The 23,157-nt window shown below is 40.1% G+C and overlaps 2 protein-coding genes across 3 annotated transcripts in view; both read left to right on the forward strand.

The window, feature by feature from the left end:
* The window catches only part of LOC117777905 (nucleoprotein TPR-like), a 30,065-nt gene extending 15,406 nt beyond the window's left edge, over nt 1-14,659 (forward strand). The window contains exons 28-55 of one of the 2 annotated variants that reach the window (XM_034613000.1): nt 158-295; nt 860-991; nt 1,072-1,202; nt 1,464-1,674; nt 1,782-1,931; nt 2,378-2,491; nt 2,711-2,815; nt 2,998-3,210; nt 3,803-3,841; nt 4,236-4,412; nt 5,176-5,287; nt 5,422-5,615; nt 5,909-5,979; nt 6,220-6,419; nt 6,586-6,780; nt 7,002-7,132; nt 8,057-8,131; nt 8,315-8,539; nt 8,621-8,819; nt 8,908-9,107; nt 10,809-10,880; nt 11,004-11,095; nt 12,285-12,397; nt 12,522-12,620; nt 12,785-12,926; nt 13,244-13,341; nt 13,867-13,983; nt 14,233-14,659. In XM_034613000.1, coding sequence (XP_034468891.1) covers nt 158-295; nt 860-991; nt 1,072-1,202; nt 1,464-1,674; nt 1,782-1,931; nt 2,378-2,491; nt 2,711-2,815; nt 2,998-3,210; nt 3,803-3,841; nt 4,236-4,412; nt 5,176-5,287; nt 5,422-5,615; nt 5,909-5,979; nt 6,220-6,419; nt 6,586-6,780; nt 7,002-7,132; nt 8,057-8,131; nt 8,315-8,539; nt 8,621-8,819; nt 8,908-9,107; nt 10,809-10,880; nt 11,004-11,095; nt 12,285-12,397; nt 12,522-12,620; nt 12,785-12,926; nt 13,244-13,341; nt 13,867-13,983; nt 14,233-14,288 — 3,801 coding nt within the window. In that variant the 3' untranslated portion in view covers nt 14,289-14,659. The remainder of the gene's footprint in view (nt 1-157; nt 296-859; nt 992-1,071; nt 1,203-1,463; nt 1,675-1,781; nt 1,932-2,377; nt 2,492-2,710; nt 2,816-2,997; nt 3,211-3,802; nt 3,842-4,235; nt 4,413-5,175; nt 5,288-5,421; nt 5,616-5,908; nt 5,980-6,219; nt 6,420-6,585; nt 6,781-7,001; nt 7,133-8,056; nt 8,132-8,314; nt 8,540-8,620; nt 8,820-8,907; nt 9,108-10,808; nt 10,881-11,003; nt 11,096-12,284; nt 12,398-12,521; nt 12,621-12,784; nt 12,927-13,243; nt 13,342-13,866; nt 13,984-14,232) is intronic. The other variant, XM_034613001.1, reaches the window with a different exon arrangement.
* A 1,079-nt stretch (nt 14,660-15,738) lies between these two features.
* Nucleotides 15,739-21,310, forward strand: dusp12 (dual specificity phosphatase 12). The gene is made up of 8 exons (XM_034613021.1): nt 15,739-15,913; nt 16,550-16,814; nt 17,580-17,693; nt 18,038-18,156; nt 18,334-18,421; nt 18,988-19,079; nt 20,383-20,462; nt 20,706-21,310. Exons 2-8 carry the CDS (start codon nt 16,552-16,554, stop codon nt 20,847-20,849), a joined length of 900 nt encoding a protein of 299 aa, XP_034468912.1. The 5' UTR covers nt 15,739-15,913; nt 16,550-16,551; the 3' UTR covers nt 20,850-21,310.
* The last annotated feature ends 1,847 nt before the right edge of the window (nt 21,311-23,157 follow it).

Genomic DNA, 23,157 nt, shown 5'->3' on the forward strand with positions numbered 1-23,157 from the left:
TAAATATTTCCACTATTGACTGCGTGACTGTAGAAACTGTCCCTGTTTCAGGCTGTGAAGGAGGGAATTGCCTTCAGCAGGCTAGTGAGGCTGAAAAGTGCAAAAAATGGCCCAAGAGAATATTGTTGATTATAATTGGTCTGCGTCTGGTCCTCAGGCTACAGCTAAGACTCTGGTCCAGCAAGAAGAGCAACTGAAGAAGATGAGCACTATCAGTGCTCTACAAGAAAACAACAGGATGCTGAAAATGAACAGAGATAAGCTGCAGCAGGAGCTGCAACAAGCGCAGGCTAAAGTATGATCCAAGTTTTTGAATGTCCAGGTTTGTTCTGTGTGCCTGTCATTGTTAGCTCTGAATGTATGTGCAAAAAATCGCGCAAAAATAAAAAACCTGCACTACTTTAAAACACCAGTCTGATGTATACAAGAGGCTGGTGAGTTTGTGTTAGCTGCTCAGCAGGGTACAGACTTCAGTTGACTTTCACAGCATCACACCTTTATAGATAGTTATATTTCTTAATCACAAACTAAGAGCTTAGATCAATGCATAGTCTTTTATTCAGTGTCCATAGATACAATATCTAGATCTTCACTACAAGATCCCGAGTCACAACAGTCCTGCAAACTGCAGCAGGTGACCATAAACTTGCTTTTCGTGTCATTGTTTACACGGCTATCATTAATCAAGATGCCTCAATTAGAAGCTGGTTGCTCATTAAAACATCCTTTTTGTGCACATTGTAATAACAAGGTTTTCACCAAGTTAACGTTTTACACACCATGCATCTGAAAGCTGTTTTGTATCAGCCAGTGAGTCAGACTGCAGCTGCCCTCACATAATCTCTTCTCTGTCTGTCAGGTGACAAAGCTGCAGTCAGACATCAGTCCACTGCACAACTCTCTGTCTCTGCTGTCAGAAAAAAATGGCTCCCTGCAGGCTGATAGGAGGCTTCTGGAAGAAGACCTCAAACACTGGAAGGCCAAAGCACAGGTAATGTGTGGTGTGTGTGTGTTTGTCTCTGTGTGATGTGAAACTTTTTTACTTACACTTGACTGTGTGTCCCTCTGCAGCTGCTGGCCAGCCAACGGAAAGATGGAGATGTTGAGGAGAAACAAAAACTGACCAATGAGAGAGAAGCTCAGCAGAGACGCATCGCACAGCTCGCTGAAGAGACAGCCAAGCTGAAGACTGAACTGGCCAGGTGAAACATACACATCAGCCTAGATCCAACCTAAAGCTTTTGAAAATACAGGGGAATCAATCACCATTCACCTCTTTTGAACTAAATAACTTACAGTGAAATGTATCTGGTTGTAACAATAACTTAAACATTTGTAGGCATAGCTCTAGCAGTACATTGATAAAGTGGATTGTGGGAAAATGAAACCATGTGGAAATGTGCAAAGCCTTTACAAATGCATCCTAACATGTAACCTAACTCAAAGTATTATGTGGGATTCAGATCCAGTGCCAGCAGTAACTCAACTCAGTCTCAGCTGCAAGGCCTCAGAGACTCTGTGGCCCAACAGATATCAGAGAAAGAAACTCTGAAGAAAGACCTGGAAACAAAAAGAACTGAGATCCTGGAGAAGAACAAGACCATCACCCAGGTGAAGAAGATTGGACGACGCTACAAGACGCAGTATGATGAGCTCAAAGTCCAACATGACAAGGTTGGAATATGGTTTGGATCAAGGCTTTAGTTAACAGCCAGATGAGAGTGGACATGAATAAGAAAACTGAAAATCTTTGCGTCTATGTGTGAATGTCTGTGTTCCAGCTGGTTGCGGAAACAGCATCTAAAGCAGGGAGTGAGGCAGCTCCTAGTCAGGAGGTGCAGCAGGAGCTGGCCAAAGCCCAGGAGGAGCGCAACAAGGCCAGAGAGGAGCTGAAAACACTGAAAGAAGATGTGCAGAAGAAACAGCAAGAGGTGAGCAGGAAGATAGACCTTTTTTAGCCCAACATAGAATCATAGAGCACCCTGATGTTTTGCAGTTGCAGCGACCACATCCATCAAATAATGTAATTTATTGTCTTTCCTAGTTAAAATACAGTAAAGGCCATTTTACAATTCAGATCTAAGATGAAAGTTGGCAGTCGTGAGAGAAACAATATCTTTGGCTGCCAAATTTATTCACATCAAAGCAGCAAAACTCACCCTGCATTTATAGCACTATTGGTCATCCAAAAAAAACAATAGATACTGTACTTATGATCTGACACAGATAAAAAAGGTTTTAAATTATCCAGCTAGCAGACTGGGACGTAAATTAAAAAACACAAATTTCAGTGGTCTGCTTACATACATACATTTCTTCAGTCCTTTAAAGTTTAAACCAGAGTATGGGTTAAGTCCAAAAAACATTTTGTGTCCAGACCCACAAGGCCCTGCAAGAGCTGGAGGAGGCGCAAAAGGAAAACCAGAAGACCAAGGAAAAGTCCCAGGAGGTTCAAAACCAGATTACAAAGAACCAGAACCAACTCACACAAGTACTGACTTAGTCTGTATTTGATTTTTTTCAAGTTGTGATGAGATACGTTGTTGAGTTTTTGTTGAAACCAGGGGAGAAGCTTTCAATTGAAAACAGAATAATAGGGACTGACTGAGAGCAAATGGCGAATTTAGGTAGCATTTCAAGTGAAGCCACTTTCTGAGATTAATAAATTAGAAACATTTGAATTATTTTTGTCTCCTCTTTGCTTTTATAGTTGCAGTCCCAGTTGTCGCAGACCCAGTCTCAGCTGCAGCAGAATCAGAACCAGCTGACCCAGAGTCAGAAAGAACTTCAACAAGCCAAGACCCACACCCAGCAGGTGAGCAGCACAGCCATCTTGTAATTTCATCTTGTATAATTATACACACTGTCTTGCTTGATACATAATTGACATTTTAATTGTTTTTATTGTTGATCCTCATTGGCATGAATGCCTGTAACTCCAGCACCAAAAGTAAAACACCCAGTAATAACTAGCCTTACTGTCTTTTAAAATCACAGGTACAAAACCAGTTAAAATCAGCTCAAACTCAAGCTCAGGCCCGTCAGAGTCAGAATCAGCTGCTCCAGAAGGAGCTCCAGCAGGGGAAAGAAGCGCTCCAGCAGAGCCTCGCCAGTCAGAAAGAGCTGCAACAGACTCATCAAACCAATCAACAAAGCCACAACCAGGAAGTCGGCAATCTCAAGACCACTCTAAGCCAATCAGAGGGCAAGGTGAGAACCATTCCCTCCCTGTAATAAGCCCAAAAATGTATTTTGTCAATAAGCTTTTAACTATGCGTGATGAAGAGAATGCATTATTCCTTTAATAGGAATACAGTTTTGGGTTTATCATAATCAGATTTACCCTTTTTCATTTGCAACTCAACTAGAGAAAAATATGTTGTTTGAATCAGACCGTTGTTGGTCGTTTTGTTAATATTGTTTAGATTTTATAGATGAAACTCAATTAATAATACCTAAAGATGTTTTTGATGTACCTTGATATGTTTTTTTTAACATCTTAAATAAAGACTTTGATTCGAGGCAAAGTTTTCAGGGATGTAAGATTTATTTGTTTTGGCTTCTTCAGATCTTGAGAGGAAAAAAGTAGCTCAGTAGCTAGTAGTAGTACTCGCAAAGCTGAAGCTGATGGAATTTCATTACTTTTGCGGTTTATTCCTTTCATCCCATTTCATGTTGATCTAAAGTGGTAAACTGAAGGACCCATATTGTCTACATAATATTTTAAATTTTTTGAAATATTTCTGTTAAAATGTTATATTTATTTTGTACAGTTTCTAAATTTGTGCTCCCCTCCAACCAGGCGACTGAACTCCAGGGACAGCTGGACAGTCTGCAGAAGGTTGGGAAAAACTTAAATCTTTGTTTGTTTTAGCTAGAATAAGCAATGTACAGCTACTGTGGTATGATGTATGATCATGTGTTAATAAGAACTTGAGCAAATTTAGTTTTTGCCTTATAAAAATTATGTGGCTTTTAGTAATGTCAATGTATATATGAAAAGGCTGTGAGTTAATAGTTTAACATTGCTATTCACATAGAATTCTTTATTTATATATATATATATATATACATACATACATACAATCTGTACTTCCTTATTTTTTCTTAAATCAATTTTCTCCATATTTCCTCCTACTCCTCTACCTTCCCCTCATTCTCTTTTTATTGTTCCATCCTTGCCCTTGTGCTTTCACAAAATGTGTTTGCCCTACCTTAATATTCCTCTGTACCAGACTGTTGGTGAGCGTGAAGCAGACATCAAGCGTCTGCAGGAGCAGCTGAATGAAGCTAACCAGGCCAATGAAGCTAGTCAAGCCACACAGGCCAAGAGTTTCCAGGCCAGTGATACTAACACAGCTGGTGACACCAACAAGGCTCAACAAGAGGAGGTTGCTAAACTCAGACAAGAGGTACCTTTAAAAGTTATCTTATACTCATACTTATCTGCTAAAGACATTGTAGATTTAATTTGACCTCAATAACATTAAAGGTTCAGCGTATATAATTTGTATTATTTAGTATTCACTGACATCTAGTGGTGAAGTTTCATGTTGCAGCTGAATACCCCTCACCTCATCTCCCCTTCCAAACGTGGAAGAGAACCTATGGAAACCTTCAGTTGTCATAAAAACTATAAAGGTGTTTACTTTGTCCAGTTTGGGCTACTGTATAAAACATGTCAGCCTCTGTAGAGAGGACCCTCTCCCGATGTAAATATAAAGTCTTTAAATATAAAGGGCCCATTCTAGGGTAAAAAAAACCCAATTCTTATCATTTAGATGAAACACACCAATGAAAACAGCACTAGGAATATTTTATATATTCAATTTCTTCCAATAGATCCCTTTCACCTCAATCTTACATACTGCACCTTTAACTAAGATAAATGCCAAGTGATTTGTGGGTTTGTATTTTGAAGCAGATTGAAGTTAAGATGGTGGTGGAAAAATACATTATTTGTAAACCAGTTTACAGAACAAAAACAATGTTATTAAGTCTGATAACAGACCAATAAGGCTGGCTGTGTATCCATAGCCTATGACAAACTAATAAACAAATTGGATAAATAAAGTTTTTCATGTATTTTTGCCGTATCAAGCCCTAGTAATGTTATTCACCACTTTGAAAGCCCTTTAATAGCAGCACTGATAATGTTATATTTTTTTCCTACAGCTTTTGGACTGTAAGAACAAAGAGGAGCAGCTGAGACAGCAGATTTCTGATAAAGAAGAAAAGACCAAGAAGGCCTTCATGGGAGCTAAGACCAAAATCAGCCAGCTCATCAGTCAGTTTCACCTGCACTTGCACAGTCACTGACATTGAATTGAAAACATGCAGACAACAACAAGTACTAAGAAGCTAATCTGTTTGACTGGTTTAGGAGTGATTTGGATTTGTTTCCTCTGCATGTACCTTTAGGTGCCAAAGAGCAGCTCAGTAAGGAGACAGAAGAACTGAAACAGAACAAGGAGGAGCTGGAGGGGAGAGTAAACGCCCTCAAGTCTCAGTACGAAGGTCGACTTCTTCGCCTGGACAGAGAGCTGAGAGAACTGAGGGAGACACAGTCACAGTCTGAGCCCAGAGAGGAGCCACATGACCAGAGTGGCTCTAAGGTACATGCATCACGGTGCATGGGTAGTGTGTGCCAGAAAGTCATTTCTTCTGCTGCACTGTGTTGTTACAGGCCCACATTTTTTAACTCGACATGAGTGGCATCAATTGTACCACAGCCAAGAACCTGCAAACAGGTCTGTCCCTGTAGACATCTCTGCATTGTCACAGTTGGCTCACGCATGCAATTTTTTTAAATGCATGGTGCTGATGAGTAGTCATTCGAATTAGTCTTCTGTGTCATATTTGTGTTGTGGGTGTTTTTCAGTCATTACCTTTTTGTATCTGTACTTAGGTGGTGGATCAGCCGAGATCCACAGACCAGAGACAGATATCTTTGAAGAGTCCAGCCCAAGACAGAGGAGGGTAACTAATGGAGAGACACACACACACACACACACACACACACACACACACACACACACACACACACACACACACAAACTTCAGTCTGTTTTGAATGATGTAAATAGGCTTTTTCATGGTTACTTTAAATAGCACTTCTCATATTTTATTCAGTGATTGTAACCAGCCAGAAACCCAATTCATGTATTGAACAAACACAAAAAATGAATTGTGATATTAACTTCACTGTTTCTCCATCAGCTCTAGTCTGTCTGATCCTCCCACTGCTAACATCCGCCCAACCCCAAGTACTCCATCTCCTAGCAACAAGCCCAGCCCCTCCCCTGGCAGCAAGGCCACACCCCGGGCCAGTATCCGGCCTATGGTTACCCCGGCAACTATCCCAATCCCGACACCTACCGCCACCGTCATGCCAACCACACAAACTGACAGTCAAGAGGGTGAGAGAAAGACTAAATATAGTATAACTTTACTTGCACTGCACTTTTCAAACATAGTTACAAAGTGCTTTACAGAACAAGATAAAATACACAGTCTTGATAGAAAACAATATCAGTTGTGAAATTATGTGTGTGATGTGACTGACTGTATTGTTTGTCTATATAGTGCAAATTAGCACAGGAGTCTGTGTACACTCCACCACCTCCAGTCTGGTGAGCGCACCCACCTCCATAACTCAACCAACCAGCTTACAAGCCACAGCTTTTGTTCAGCCCACCCAGCAGCAGGCAGCCAGTCAGGAAGCAGGGTCCAGCATGGACACAGAGCGACCATCCACGTCCTCTTCTGTGATTGGTGCAGGTAAGGAGAACCGTGTCCCAAACCCATCAGACCAAAAGTCACTGCATTCAAAATGTCAAAGTTTTGAAATCTGGCTTTTCTGCCTCCCACTGAATGTACGCTTCGAGTAAACGTTGAAGGCTCTGATCACAAAGTCGATGTCTGGCTGACTTGATAACAACTACAGTAATACACTGTGCTAACTGATATCCTCTGTGTATGTGTGTTTGGTGTGACCAAAGCAGGTTCAAAGCGAGCCAGAGAGGAGGAGGAGGAGGAGCAGGAGGAGGAAGAAGAGGAGAGCAGACCGGAGAGTTCCCACACATCACCGACCACTAAAAAACTACGACTAAAACCATCATTAGCACTGGAGGTAAACACAAATACAAAGAGGGTAAAGTCAACCAATTGCATTCTCAAAGGCTTCTTCATTCATGGCTTTCAATTCCCTAATGTATTGAAGGCTGCATGAATAGGTTGCAGGTTGCCAACTCGTTATGTTATCTAATGCATCGTTTCTCTCCTGTTCATTTTCTCCTGCAACTACAACTAAAACATTGCAAAAATTAAAGTAAGCAAATCAATGAAAAGGGCTCTAATTGGCTGCTCTCGGCCACCTAACCAACATGGATGTAAGCTGTGCTTAATCTTTGCATAAATGTCCATATTTTAAATCCACTTGGACCTTTATCCCCGTCTGCCAGCTCTCCTGTCAGCTGCACAGTTCTGGGGGAGCTGAAAGACAGAAGCTTGGAATTTTATTTTTTACCAGATTTTCATATTAGAAAGTTTATTAAAATACATATTTTCTCACATATATTTATGTCTCACACATTACTTTGGCTCCACCTTTGAATACAACTGAGCGCCTTCATCTCAATCTTATATACAGTAGTTCATAAATTCACAATAAATAGACAACAGGAGATTGGCATGACTTCAACAGGCCTGACTGACAGAGTTCCACTGTGATGGTCGTGCCTCAGGCAGGTTCTCCAGGGACGTTCTTGCCCAGTTACTCAGTTTGTGCGAGTTAATTCAGAGAGTCCATATCGCAATTGTTGATACAACTGTTCTCCACTGAACGCAGATCAGAGCTTTAGTAATATTTTTAGACCCTCGCTTTGACCCATGATCCACCCTTGTAGTCCAATTTTTATCACAGAGGTCTACAGAGAGTTGTTTGGACTTGTGGTGGCTTTTTTAACAGTTTGTTTGGCAATCATCACTGTTTTTGTCATTAATTTGATTTATTTCTACATATTGAATTACAGCTGTGTAACGTTTTGTGTTTCAGATGGAAGGTGATGAGGAGATGGAAGGAGAACTGAGGGATGAGGGGGAACAACAGGATTCACCAGATGACAGTCAGGTCAGACACTAATGGATCAACAAATATACTGTTTTCCATTGCACTGTTGAAATAGAAATGTAATAGTTAATGTAGAGTTTGACTAGCGTGGATCCAAAAGAAAAAGGCTGAAATGATGATGGGTTTTAATACTAGCTACAGTGTTCTAAAGAACCTAATGATGGGTGTTTATTTGTTGTGCAGGAGCTTCCAGAAGAGGGTTTCCCCATTTTAGCTGAAGATGAGGAGGACATTGAAGAAGAAGGCGTGTCCCAGTCTGTCCCCTCTTACCAAATGTCGTCTCAGGGCTCCACTATAATCCGAGATGTCATTGTGATCGACACAGACAGTGAAAGCCGAGAGAGCAAAGATGGGGAGGAGAAGCAGGAGGACGAAGAGGAAGAGGAGGAGGAGGAGGAAGGAGATGAGGTGCTGCCTTCTTACTTGCCAAAATGTTTTCATCCTATATCCATTGTCAGTAAATAACCAAGCATTCTGTGGCTGCCTCAGTATAAGGAGGAAGAGGAGGATGATGAAGATGAGGATGATGCTGGTGATGGTGAGATGAGGGGAGGAGATGAAAGTAATGAGAGGAGCGGGGCTGAAGATGAGGGAGAGGAGGAAGATCCATCAGAAGCCACCAACGCTGAGGAGGATGTGGGTGGAGCGTCGTCAGACTCCCAGCATGCCTCTGAGCCGCCGCAGAGCAGTAAGTACCACATGTAGTTTGTGGATTTAATTTAATCTTCCTTCATTTTGAAATAAGTGAAATATGTGAGTCTCTCGTTATCTTCCAGGTGAAGGCAGCAGCAGCGCCACATCAGAGTCTGACCCTGTCCGAGACCTTGTACACCTCCCCCCAACTTCCTCCTCTATATCCTCACCCTCCTCCTCCCTTACACCCCGCTTGCCACACCCCCGTAGGCCCACACACTCCCTCCCACCAAGGCTTTACATCCAACCTCCGGCTCCAGAGCTGGGACCCCCACACATGCAGGTACACACAAGCACCAATAGTTCGATCTAAACAAACAAAATTACCTGTCTTCATGCTACAGCTCAAACAGATGTGATATTATAATAATAATAATAATAATAATATTAATACCAAAGTACTTAACAAACAGAAAAACAGAAAAATTAGATACACAAAGATAAAATCCATTTTATAAAAATGAGTCTTTATAGGAGGACACTGAGGTAGCTTGTCTTATTCTCAGTGGAAGGTTATTCCAGTCTGTTTCATGCGTTAACGTGGGAACCAAGACCAACAGCTGATCTGCAGATCTGAGAGTACAAGCAGGTGTGTACTGGTTTAGAAGGTCAGAGGGGGCAAGGCGACTAAGAGATTTTAAAACTGAAGACTACTCGTGGCCTCAGGGTTGAGTGCAGACCCTGTGTTGCTAAGGACTCAATTACATCATCACTGGGTTTTTTGTCCAAACATCAAAACTTTGGTTTTATCATTGTTCAAGATATCCAGGACATCCAGGACCTTATGTTTGCAACGGCTGTGAGTGAAGCTCACATGACCCAGTAGTAACATGTATATATCGAAAACAGAGAGGACCAAGAACAGATCCTTCATATAACCAGAAGTTTGACACTTAAACCATTGAGATTAACTGTGACTGTACCAACTTTTGTAAAGGTTACACTTAAATATGTAAGTGTAACCTTTACACTTTAGTACTGAACCCTTGAGGTGATGCATAAAAAACTTTCAAAATTGTATGTTCTCGATTTCATATTATTTTTGGGTGACACTCACTTAACAAAATATATTTTTCTCTCAAATTTAAGTGTCCCTCAGTGTTTGAAGTAATGACACATATATGAGTTTCAATATATTGAACACACACTGTGATCATTAGAGTTAATAACAGCAAAATATGGCAGCGGATGGTGAAAGTGAAAACACGTGTTAATGTATGAGGACAACAGGGAGGGGGTTTAGTGGCAGTGGACTAAAAAAAAACACACCTTTGAAAGACATAAGGGTTTATCCTGAAGACAACTGCATCATTCCATGATTTGTCTGAAGGTGGAATCTCTGCTTTACAGAGGACAGCACATCAATCAGCTTTAGATCAAGACTTATCCTGTCGCAATTATGGAATGATTAATAATCTCAAATAATTCATTACCACTGCTGTCCCATGTGCATGAAAATGCCCATTCTTCAGTAACACAAGCATAATTGGAAAGCTTTGCTAAAAATGGAACTCATAACATAAAGATGTGAAACTCAACATGAACAGAAAGGGGATGGTGATTTTAGAGAGGTTTGTTGCGTGTCCTCCTTCACCAAGTAAAAGCCACACAAATTGTGGCTTTACACTGTGATTGTAAATCATTCTATCTGGACTGCAGGGAGAGAGCATTTGTTGCATTATTCTTTGTGAGTTTGTTTGGGCTGAGATAGAGTGAGAGGCAGAGGCTAAAAGTGTGTGTGTGTCAGGCCAAAAAACTATATTTAATCAAGATCACGAATTAAGTCATTCTTGAGCAAGAATCATAAGTCCCATAACAGATGTTTTCCCCTCTAACGACTCTTGTAAGTAATAAACTTTTGGATTTTTTTTACATCAAAAAAGGAAACAAATAAAAACATGGAATCTGGGTCATTGCTCTGAAAAAATACTTCTTTAAAATATTGTAGAAAATTTAACTATGATGTTGTGTCTTCATTCATCAGAGACAGTCCTCTCAGCTCCGTAGAACATCAGTAGGACGTGGACTTCAACTCACCCCTGGAATCGGCAGTACAGTAAGAAATCTAGTATATACTCAGGAATTTAATGAAATTTGATTTATTATGTTTATCTCTTTTTATTACGTTGTTGTACCAGGTAAATATTGAAGCTGAGACTTTGTGTTTATATTGTTGCAGCAACATTTCTTTGATGACGACGACAGAATGGTTCCCAGTACTCCCACTCTGGTGGTCCCACACCGCACTGATGGCTTTGCTGAGGCTATACAGTAAGATCCACACAGTGTGAGATTATTCAGTCAGACCACACAGTGAAATACATAACATCCATAAATCTAATGATTGCTCAAGACCTACAATGTCAGATGAGAATGTTTACAATGGTTTACTCAGCAGGAATTTAACAACCTGCATTATATGTTTTTACTGATTTTAAATCCTAGAATCCCTGCATTTTCAAAAAGAGCAAAGTGAAACCCATCTAGCTTTTATTTGTTCATACATCCAAATGTTTTGTTCACAATATTTACACAAAATAATTCAGCAGTCCAAAGAATAAGAAAAAAACCAAGACGAAACAATTTTTCCAAATCAGGTTCTTGCATATTTTTTTATTTTTTTGGGTGGGGGAGGAAAATTGTGAAAATAATGAACAGAAAATATGATCATTTCAGGATTTCTGTTGTGTGTATATTTGACAATGGTAAATAATAAAATGGTCTGTATTGATATAGCGCTTTTCTAGTCTTGATGACCACTAAAAGCGCATTTCACCCATTCACACACACATTGTGCAGCACTTTCTCTATCACATTACTCCCACACTGCTGCCACAGCTACCAGGGTTAATTTGGGGTTCAGTATCTTGCCCAAGGACACACAGAATGGGGGAGACTGGGATCGAACCGCCGAACTTCTGTTCAGTCCTCACTCTACCTTCTGAGCCACAGCCCCCAGAACAGCTTGTGGTATTTCACCACATATTGTAAAGTTAATATATTGCTGAACAGATTTACTGTACCTCATTGTTTAAAAAATATGTTCCATTTATCCATCCATCTTGCCATTATTTATACTATTTACTCTGTAAGGGTCACGGGGGGCTCGAGCCAATCCCAGCTGATATTTTAGAGTCTCCAGTTAACCTTAGGTGTATGTCTTTGGACTGTAGGAGGAAGTTGAAGTACCTGGAGAATACCCATGCAGAGAATATGCAAGCACATTTACCATTCATAAATTGATTTATCAACATTTCACTTAGATATGAGTAGTAGGATTAAAATCCCAGTGAAAACCTTCCCTGGTTGTTTGATGTTTTCAGCCTCACTGTGCACTAAACGCACACTATTTAACCCCTTTATGAAAAAAAACTGGGCTACGATGAATTCTGAATGGAAGCTTCATCAGAGCTTTGTGTCTCTCCCCCCCCCCCTCTCTGTCTTCTCTCCATCTCCTCAGTTCTCCTCAGGTAGCAGGTCTCTCTACCAGGTTTAGATTTGGTCCTCCGGAAGACCTGCTGCCTCAAACATCAGCGTCACACTCTGACCTGGGACAACTGGCCTCTCAAGGAGGTACACACACACACACACACACACACACACACACACACACACACACACACACACACAACCACAAAACCACTTGATCTACACTTTTGTTTTAATTTTTCAATTTCTTAACACTGCTGTGTTATAGGTTTGGGTATGTATGAGTCTCCTCTGTTCCTGGCTGCTCATGATGAAGATGGAGGAGGAAGGAGTGTCCCTACCACGCCTTTACAAGTGGCTGCACCAGGTAAGACAGACACACACACACACACACACACACACATACACACACACACACACACACACACACACACACACACACACACACACACACACACACACACACACTCTTTACAATATTACAGTATCAGTTTCAAATATAGATGCTACATCATGTTCCCTGACTCTCAGTGACAGTCTTCACCGAGTCGCTGCCTTCAGACAGTGGTGACAACATGGCCTCACAGTCTGTTCCCATGGTCACAGCCTCCACGGGGATGGCTTCCGCTGCAGATGATATAGATGAGGTGTTCGTGGAGCAAGAAGCAGAGGGGTGAGCAACTTATGAGCGGTCAGGCTAGAGATGTCCTTATTAAACCATTGAGACTGACATCATAGAATTTATCTGAAAAATAAATCTGTGATTTTAAGATTAAAGAAACAACAATGTAACAAAGAGGTGTGCGATCACTGATTAGGAGATTGTTTTTTGTGAAAGTAAGTGACAAATGCATTAATTATCCTCATGGTCAGGTGGATTAAAGGTTCAATATTTGGTGCTGTCAAACTGAATTCTGAACGTTTGATTCCAGACGAAGATTATTTTTCAGGAGAAGATCTCATCTAATCCTGTTTGTTTGTTGTCTGTAGACCTGGTATTGAGTCGTCTTTGGAAAGCCAGACAGACATGGAGTCAACAGGGCAGCAGAGTGATGATGCATCACTGCCATCTACCAGCCAAGACCCCGGTAAATTCTTCAGTTTCGTGCCTCTAAATTTAAAACCAACCACTTGAATAACTTTATAAATCAATCTTTTCCTGCCAGTGTAATAAACTTCAGTGGCCATGGTCACAGGACTGTGTTGCCTTTTTCAAACTCTACCCTTTTCATTTAGTGTCAAATGGACTTGACTGATAAGGGGCCATAACTAATGATCCTTTTCATCATCAGTTAATCTGGATAATTTCTCAATCAATCATACCCATAAAACTTCAGGAAGTTGTAAAACATTACTGTTATCCAGGTTATTATATAACACAAAAAGTAGCCAACTATTATGTTGATATGATCTTAGACCTCCATCATCCTTCTAGGTTTCTTCAGGAAGTCTTTCCATATGCAGGGATCTCACAATAAATGTCTGCACCTTTCTGATGCCCTCACACTTTTCCTGCTTTTAGATTGAAAATCTTTTTCTATGTTTTCACAGTTTGTCTTGGTCATGCTTGTGTCATATCCAGTCTCATCTCTCATGTCCAGCTTTGTTCGTAGACACCAGCAGTGTTACTCAGCGGCGTATGATGAGCAGCCAATCCCTGATCAGCAGCCTGTCAGGCAGAGGAACCAGAGGAGGGAGGGGGGAAGCCAGGATGTTCCTCAGCCGCAGAGGTAAGACACACAAACGGTCCTGGACGACTGGACTTCAAACATCTCTGAAAAGCTTGATGATCACTGATTCGACACTTAAGCATCTAGAGTAGTCTGTAGTCACTCAGAATGTGATGACGTTGTTTATTGTAGTGCAATAAGCAGAAAGCAGCATTATAGACATTGTAGGAATAATATCATGAGTAGAAATAATGTGGATTTAAATTGCTCTTCTCCATTTATTAACTGTTTGCTTCTGTTTCTTTGCAGGGACTTACTCTCGTGGAGGAAGGGGAGGAGCCATGGGCAGAGGAGGCATTGCCTAATGATGATGTCAGCAGCCTCAGTAATCTCATCCAATGAGGAAATGAAAAGTGGCCTAATTCCCAGATTTATAATTTTTTGTTTATCTTAAATCATTTGCTACATTAATAAATGTTGTGTCCTATCAGAATCAGCAAACACTCTAGTAATCAGAGACATGACAGCTTTCTTCATGTGTGTATATGATCCTCTCTCTGATATGAGGTCATATTGTTAGTGAAATCCAGAATTTTTAATTGTGTTTTGATATTTTTGTTTTTATGTGTATTCCTTAATGCAGCTTTTGTCTTCTGATGTTACTTCCTCCATTTGTTCTATCAGGGCTGTTAATACACTTGTTTAAATAATAAAGTTGAATATTGAGTAGCAGTGATACTGGTTCAAGTCATTGAAGTCATGAAAGAATGTGAGGATTTGCTGCTTTTATCAGTTTTATATTCTTGTTAATTGATTCTCTTGGTTGCTAGACCGAAACACATCTTTAAGATGTTGGCTTGGGTAATGGGAAATTGTGATGAAGATTTTTTGCTATTTTATAGACTAAAATATATTTTTAATTTTTTAATTAATTGATGGAGAGTGTCTTTTGTGTGTTTTACCCACAACACAACAGGCAAGAAAACTTTTATAAATGTTTATTTTCCAGTAGAAGTTACTTCTTGCACTAATGAGCCAAAACAGTATGACCACTCAGAGATGAAGCAATTAATATTATCTCACAACAGCCTATGTTAAGGTCTTGGATTTATTGAAATGGAGGTAAACAGTTGGTTCCTTCTCTGTTGTAAAGTTACGATGGCGCTGTTGATGACAATGTTCAGAGTATTTTGGCAGCTGGATGGTGATTAAATGGTGTAGATGGTGTTTGGTTACAAAAAAATGCACATGCACACAAAAAAACTAAATGTACAAGCAAAAATTGCAACTTATCAACTTTAACCCAGTAGCTTTAGAGCTGAAGCTTGTTTTTCAAGTGTTTTCTACTAGAATTTCAGGTTAATTAGGTATATTTCAACATTTTTGTCTATTTCTTAGAGAATAATTAATAGATCTTGATGCAAATTCAAAATGGCACTAAAAAAATCCCATTCCCATCAGAAGGAAACATTTTAACTATAAAAGCTAGAAATGCATAGTTACACATAGTTGCAGTTGTAAAAGAATATACATCTGTGTGTATATATATATATATATATATATATATATATTCACCCTGTACAACAACTCTCCATTCATTTATGCCGCAGCAGCTCTGTATCTGATATCTAAATATTACAGGGACTCATCTTATTATTCACAGACTGGAGCGCCATCTATTAGCATGTCAACTGTTATAGAATGTGATTTCAATATTTGCAGAAGCAGAAAATACCATTAAGCTCCACAATATGCTGTAAAACTGGTAATGAGGGAAACTGTTATATAAGGATGGAACGACGTCCGCACGGTTTTGTTTCCGGTCGGACTTTTTACAAGACGAACCAAGTGCAACAGTGATAGACGTCTACTTTATTTTTTAATGTAACTGTATATGCCTAGTTAACAGTTTCTTTTAAATTAGTAAATAGAATAAGTTTCACAGGAAGAGCTAAAACAACCGAGACGGAGGCTAACCTACGCTAACGAGGTGAACTAACTAGCGTTACCCTCATGGACAAGCAGCAGTGTGTTCAGTAGCAGTGCTAACTCAAGTTTAGCTAATATTAGTATTATTGCTATCCGTTTGATTTCTTTTTACCTCTTTGCTTCTTTTATTCTATTATTTTTAGTCTCTGTGTTGTTTAAAATGTCCCTGTTCAGCACACTGTATTTACCTCTGTGTATGAAATGTGCTTTATAACTAGAAAGAGAGAGAAGAAGAATGAAAACATATATATATATATATACAATAACATCAGTTATCAATTCAAAATCAAGGGAACACTGATAATATTTTCAGTGTTTTTAAATTCCCCTGTACTGACAGAAAAAAAGGGATAATTGGGATTTTTCTCTTTCAATCTTTAACTCAAACATTTTAGAAGGAAAAATCTTTAACAAAGTTGAAACACAATCACACAATGAATCAAAAACAGACGCGTAGGAAGAAAACTAGACCATCTTTCCTCTCAGGTTTGTTGTATCCAGCCTTTTAGATACATAGGAGATGTTTGTGGTCACATTTATGAAAACACAATCATGAGGGATGTGATTTATAACAAATCATCGTGTTTGCTCCTGGTAAGAACAGACAGATGTGAGCTCTCTGTGTCTCTCTTTGCAGTCATGATCCTGGTGGACCCCGGTCTGTACATTGGCACCGCGGCCGATCTCAATGACAGGCAGGCACTGGCTGATGCCGCTGTCACTCATGTACTGTCTGTGGACTCTGTCGACCCCACCCCTCAGCTTCCCGCTGATGGTGCCTTCCGCATGAAGTGGGTCAACATTTTAGATGAGGTGACCTCTGACCTCCTGAGTCACCTGGACGACTGCTACCTGTTCATTCAGGAGGCTGTGGTTGGAGGTGGGACTGTCATTGTTCACTGGTAAGGGTCAGAGGTCAACGGGAAGAGCTAAAGTTTGGCTCTGTTGGTTTTTCCTCAATAATGTCTTTTGTATTCCTTGATCTATTTCTAGCCAGAGTTTTTGTGGAGACGTATGTTACCAAATATCCATAAAATATGTCCACACCACAAAGGTTTTAGGGAATTGAATTAAAATACTCCATTATAAGGAAAAGTCCTGCATTTAAAATGTACTTGTCAGAAGTATTGTCAGAAAAATGTACTTAAAATATCAAAAATAAAAGCAGTCACTTTCATATACAGTTATGAATTAGTTTGATAAATATGAAATCCATGCTGCATGGCAGAGGTTTTCAAACAGTTTCTGGTGATGCTCAGTGAATGGAAGTGAAATAATACATTATTTATTGCTAGTTATCAAAAGGAGATGACATAGAACTGCCTGAATGTGTGTGATCTCGTTAAAGAAATAGTTCAGAAATACAGTAGCTTTGGGAAATTTTACTGTTTCCCCCACTTTCTCAGAGTTAGACATTTATTTAAAAAAACCTCAGACAAAAGCTTTCTCATATTATGTGAAGTCCCAAGTTTTGTCAAGCAAACAATATTTGTTTCTCTATCCAGCCAGAAATTAAGCGAAACTAGGCATGTAAACTATTGTGGGGTGAGGAGGTACCTTTTTCCAAAGTTTGTGTGAGGGGAGGCTCACAGCCTCAAACTTTGAAACCCCTGCTGTACGGTAAACAAAAAACCAACAAGGCATTTGACTGTGTGTGTGTGTCTCAGTCAGGCTGGTCGAAGTCGAAGTGCCACCATTGTGACTGCTTATCTAATGAAGAGACACCAGCTGGGCTTCATAGAGGCTTATCACAAACTGAAGAGTGTCAAACAGGATGTACAGTAAGTGTGTGTTTCTGTGTGTCAGCGCTTTCTCATTAATTAGCTTAAATCACTGATGTTACTTTTCCCCATTGGTGTTCTTTATTTGTAGTATTTTGTATTCTGTAACTGTTTCTTCCTATCTACACGGGCTAAAACTTTCGTCTTGACAGAGATCGTATTAGAACGTAATGGTGTTGATGTGGCCTGAAAGTTTTTCTGTTGTGGGTTTTTTCACTTTCAGCCTTTAAGTGATCAAATAACTTGGGTGAAGTGAGGTTTTATGAGAGAATTGACAGAATGGTTGGACATGTCATTATTATGAGAGGCAGATGGGGACATTGACAGCTGCTGATGTATTTCAGGGTCAACAGTGGTTTTGAGGAGCAGTTGTATCTTTATGAGGCCATGAAGTGTGAAGTGGACGCCTCCAGTCCTCTGTACAAACAATACAGACTGAGCAAGATCACTGAGAAGTTCCCTGGTAAACGCACACATTACAGACAGTTTTCTTTCATCATTATTTGATTATTGATTGTGTGTGTGTGTGTGTGTGTGTGTGTGTGTGTGTGTGTGTGTGTGTGTGTGTGTGTGTGTGTGTGTGTGTGTGTGTGTGTGTGTGTGTGTGTGTGTGTGTGTGTGTGTGTGTGTGTGTGTGTAGAGTTGCAGCAAGTTCCCAGGGAGCTGTTTGCCGTGGACCCTGCCCACTCCAGCTCCTCTGAAGTGTCCTATCGCTGCAGGAAATGCAGGTGACAAGTGCAAAAGTTTATACAGTGGCTGAATGTGGGGAGGTTTTATAATGAAGGTGATTCATGTTGTGTAGGAATATTTAAAGACCTTAAATAAGAAACTTTACTGTATTTGTCATTTTCTTCCTGAATTATGATGGTGACAATAAGGGACAACCTTTCCATCTGCAAAGAATTGTATTATTTTACAAATAAGCTGCTTCAGATCACTCTCATGCGCAACAGATTCAGAGTGAAAGAGAAGTTCTCGGGTGAGAGAGAGAGCGAGAACTTCATTTATGCCACAACTGCAGCTGAAACTATGAGGTCGTCTGACTGTCTGCATGGACGGTTAAAACGTTATTGATCATAACTCGCGATTTCATGACAGCACCAGCAAGATTTCTTAATGTCATTATGAGAAATGTAAAAAAAAAGAGATTCATTATGAAACTGTGGTGGTACAAATTAACATGTTTTGAGCTGCCACAGTCTAGATGATGAATGGAAACCACTGCAGCATGTTTAAAGGAATAATTGAACATTTTGGGAAATGCACAGCCTGACTCCAGCTCTCTCCTCTGCAGACGAACTCTGTTCCGTGGCTCCAGTATTCTCAGTCACCCAGTAGGAGAAGGAGCGACAGCCTTTGCTCACAAGAGGTTCAGTAACCTCACTGGTAAGATAATACCTGGTGATACACTCAGAGGTAGACAGACAGCATGAGGTGAAAGGGACAGGAGCACGGAGGTTGTCTGAAAACCAATCAGCAGCAGCAGTGGCTGTGATGTCATATCTGAACACACAGACACGATGCACACATTTTTGTGTTCAGTGTGAGTTTCCATGTTAAGATTTCAATTTGCAAATAAACATCCATGACTCCACTTAGAAATAGAAGAAAAAAACACACTCATGATAACTCCAGGACTTACCTGAGAATTTGTATATGTTTAGGTTTTCTTCAAATCGTGCTGATTAGTCAACGTGCAAACAAATCTGGAGAGGGAGCTGTGGGAAGTCTACTGAATTTGGCAGTAGCTCATGGCTATGTTAACCACTACTAGAGTTGCAAGACACTTTCATCAGATGAATTATGATGTATCCTTCCCTGATTCATCACGGCCGCATCACGTCACCCTCCTCTAGAAGGAAACGAACAGTGTCAACCTCCAGCAGTGAATGCAACATGTATAACTCATTACAAGGGTTGCTTATGTCGTATATTTAAGCAGCAGTGATGTTGAAGATGATGATGAAGGAATCTCCGCGGACACCGTTCTTGTTTGTATAATAAGGTTTATTACACAGAAGTTACAGGTCAGGACAGGTACCTAGGTATACCCGGAGACGTTCTCGGCCAATGAAGAAGTCTACCTCGCCGGTGCCGGACAAGCCTTCATATAGGGAAGTTGTTTCCGCCCAGGAAATAAGATAAAATGACGTCATACATAGGGGCCTCTAATACAAAACATGCTTCCTACTTAAAGATGGAAATCCCTCTATCTAACAGGTCAAAGAGAGTTTCTCCAGGTCAAAGAGAACTTAACGAGTATCATATCGAATAATAATTAGATTCATCTGAGAGTCAGGAAACGAGGGGCCCCCTAACCATGAACATGTCATTAACGAGGGGCCCCCTAATCATGAACATGTCATTAACAATCTATGTTAGCTGAATATACCACACTTACTTTTCAGTGTTCATAGTATCTTCTGCATCTAAGCAACCCTCTGCGTTCTGTTGACCCCCACATACACAAGACCAGTGTGCATTGATCGTCATGTGATGTGCATGTTGATATGGACGGAAGTTGTTTCTGATATGCAGCTAGGACTGAGATAGTTTACATTAATGACCAAATATGACTAAATATGACAATAATATTTGAAAATTATATTGTAAATCAATGTAAGTCAGTTTTTCACTTAATGGTGTCACATGGGGAAGTTGTAATAACGAAATAAAATGTGTTGTCTAGGAGACGTCCAGTGTACATCTTACTTCATTGAACCAGTGCAGTGGATGGAACAAGCTTTAATTGGGGTGATGGATGGACAGGTACTATCTCACACTAACACACACACACACACACACACACACACACACACACACACACACACACACACACACACACACACACACACACAATCCTAAAACCAAGTCTTAACCCTGAAGAACTTACTAAAATGTCCTTTGAGGCATAGATCCACAGATCCACATGTCCCAGTTGGTTTTGTGATCTGTACTGACCGTTTGTGGTTTCTCTTCTCTCTGTCCATGTGTGTGTTTTTATGTGTGTAGCTGCTGTGTCCTAAGTGTAGCTCTAAGATGGGCTCTTTCAACTGGTGTGGGGATCAGTGTTCATGTGGCCGCTGGGTCACCCCCGCCTTCCAGCTGCACCGCAACAGAGTGGACGAGATCCGACCGCTGAACATGCAGATATAAGAGCAGGTCTTTACCCCTCAAACAGCCTGTGAAAGTGTAGAAATCATGTAGAAATGTCAAACTCTCCTCACTGCCGATCAAACCAGTCCCACATACGAGAAGATGATTAAACTAACACCTACACACAAATGAGAAAAAGAAAGCAATTAAATACAATCTGTAAATTCTAGTTTTAAAAAAAGGGACGTTTTGTACAGCTAATTTTCAAGGGCACTTTAGCCTGAAGTTTCTTAATGTCTGGTATGACATGTGAAAGTTTTGTCTGTAAATATCCCAAAAATAATATCACAAAACTGCTCTGTTTCTGTTACTGAGTAAATTCATCTGCAATGTTACACGTGTGGAGAATTATTTCAGGAACATTTATGTCAATTGCTCAATATATAATTGTGTGTGTGTGTTTGTTTGTAGGGGCATATCAATATTTCACAGAGGTCCCGTAAACATCAGCTCTCTTTTAAATATCAGTCAGTTAACATGTCCTTAGCATTTATTAGTTCTTTCTGATTTATTTTTAAATTCACATAAATCACAATGTTAGCGTAGCTTTACTGAAACTTGCTTCTAGTTATAGAGTACACAAACAGAATGTGTTTAATAATCTACTCAAAGACCGTGGTGGGGAATATGAGCCTTGTCCATGACGAGTGTGCTCTCCGCTCCCTAGCTTAAAAAACTAAACAAGCACAGACAGAACAGTAACCATCAGCCAATTGGGACTGAAGTCCATAATGGTCCCAGTCAAGCCCCAAACTACAATGTAAATGTGAAAGTGCATAGTCTTAATGATTCAGGCATGTTGAAAAATAAATGTATAACTATTTAACATATATTTCACAAATGGCTCCAACACAGAAAATTCTAGCTCCTTCCACCTGATGGTGTAGTTTGATTCAGATCCAGGCTGAGAGAAGAACTGATGGATCCAACACAAAGATCACACAAAGATTTGTTCTGGACTGTCCTGACAGGCAGAGATTTTAAAAACAGATTATATTCTTCAAATGACAGTATTTTGTATGACTGTGGCCAATATAAACTGACGTGAACCAGTCAGAATGATTAATACTCATATTTTCACTGACTTGAGTTCAAGGATATTCATGTTTTCTAATGTTGAATCAAGGTTGGACATCCACAGGTGCAGGCTGTCTCAATCAATCAATCAAATTTTATTTGTATAGCCCATATTCCCAAATCACAGTTTGTCTCATAGGGCTTTAACAAGGTGTGACATCCTCTGCCCTTAACCCTCAACAAGAGTAAGGAAAAACTACAAAAAAAACCTTCAACAGGGTAAAAAGAACGTAGAAACCTCAGAGAGAGCCACATGTGAGGGATCCCTCTCCCAGGACGGACAGAAGTGCAACAGATGTCAAGTGTAAAGGAGAACATCATCAAGATAAAGGTTTTAGCAGCATTGATAAGGGTAAACATTTTGAAGCATAACTGAAGGTCAATGAATTGACGGATTATTGTCAGTAATGGTCGAGTATCTGAGGAGAAATACTATATATCAGGCAGTCCTGCTGCAATCATAGTCTATGGTCAGCAGCCACCACGATCATGATCCACCATCAAGATTGGATGCCACTATAGTCCACAGTCATTGTCCACTGCCGCCATTAGGATCCACCATCAGCTGCCACCTCGATCGTGGTCCACCACCACTATCAGATGCCAACACGATACAGGATCCGCCATTATTATCACGGTCAGCCAGCACGATACAGAATCCGCTATACTGGATCCACCATTACGAACTCTGATACGCGATCCACAGATCATGATCCACGATGTGGCCACAGCTGGGGCCCTGGACATGTCTGAGTCACCAAGAGGAAAAATCAACACAAATACACAGATATGTAAAGTCATACACGTGCCAGGTTAACTCCTTCACAGACTTTTACATGGTAAAAATAAAAAGTTTATTACTTCAAAGTTCATCAGATCATAATCACTTCACTTCAGCTTAGGAAATAGGTGGTGGACATCAGCCTCAGGTTCTCTATGTGACTGTCTATTGTAGTAAAGTTACACTTCCTATAATTTATTTATATTTGACAAACAAATACATTATTCTGCATGTCTACTTATTTAACACACAAATGACAGATTCAGTAAAGTCTGCCTAATATTAAAGATGTAAAAACTGAATGTAGCAGACAAGTTTAGTTTTCACTGAAACACGTTACAACACATCAACACCAATACTGTGAATAAAGAGCTTTAGGAGATGCCAGGTACAGAGACACTGATACCTGCTAATCACTACTAACACATAAATAAAATACCGTATTTTACT

Source organism: Hippoglossus hippoglossus, chromosome 17, assembly GCF_009819705.1.
Source record: "Hippoglossus hippoglossus isolate fHipHip1 chromosome 17, fHipHip1.pri, whole genome shotgun sequence".
Classification (NCBI taxonomy): Eukaryota; Metazoa; Chordata; class Actinopteri; order Pleuronectiformes; family Pleuronectidae; genus Hippoglossus; species Hippoglossus hippoglossus.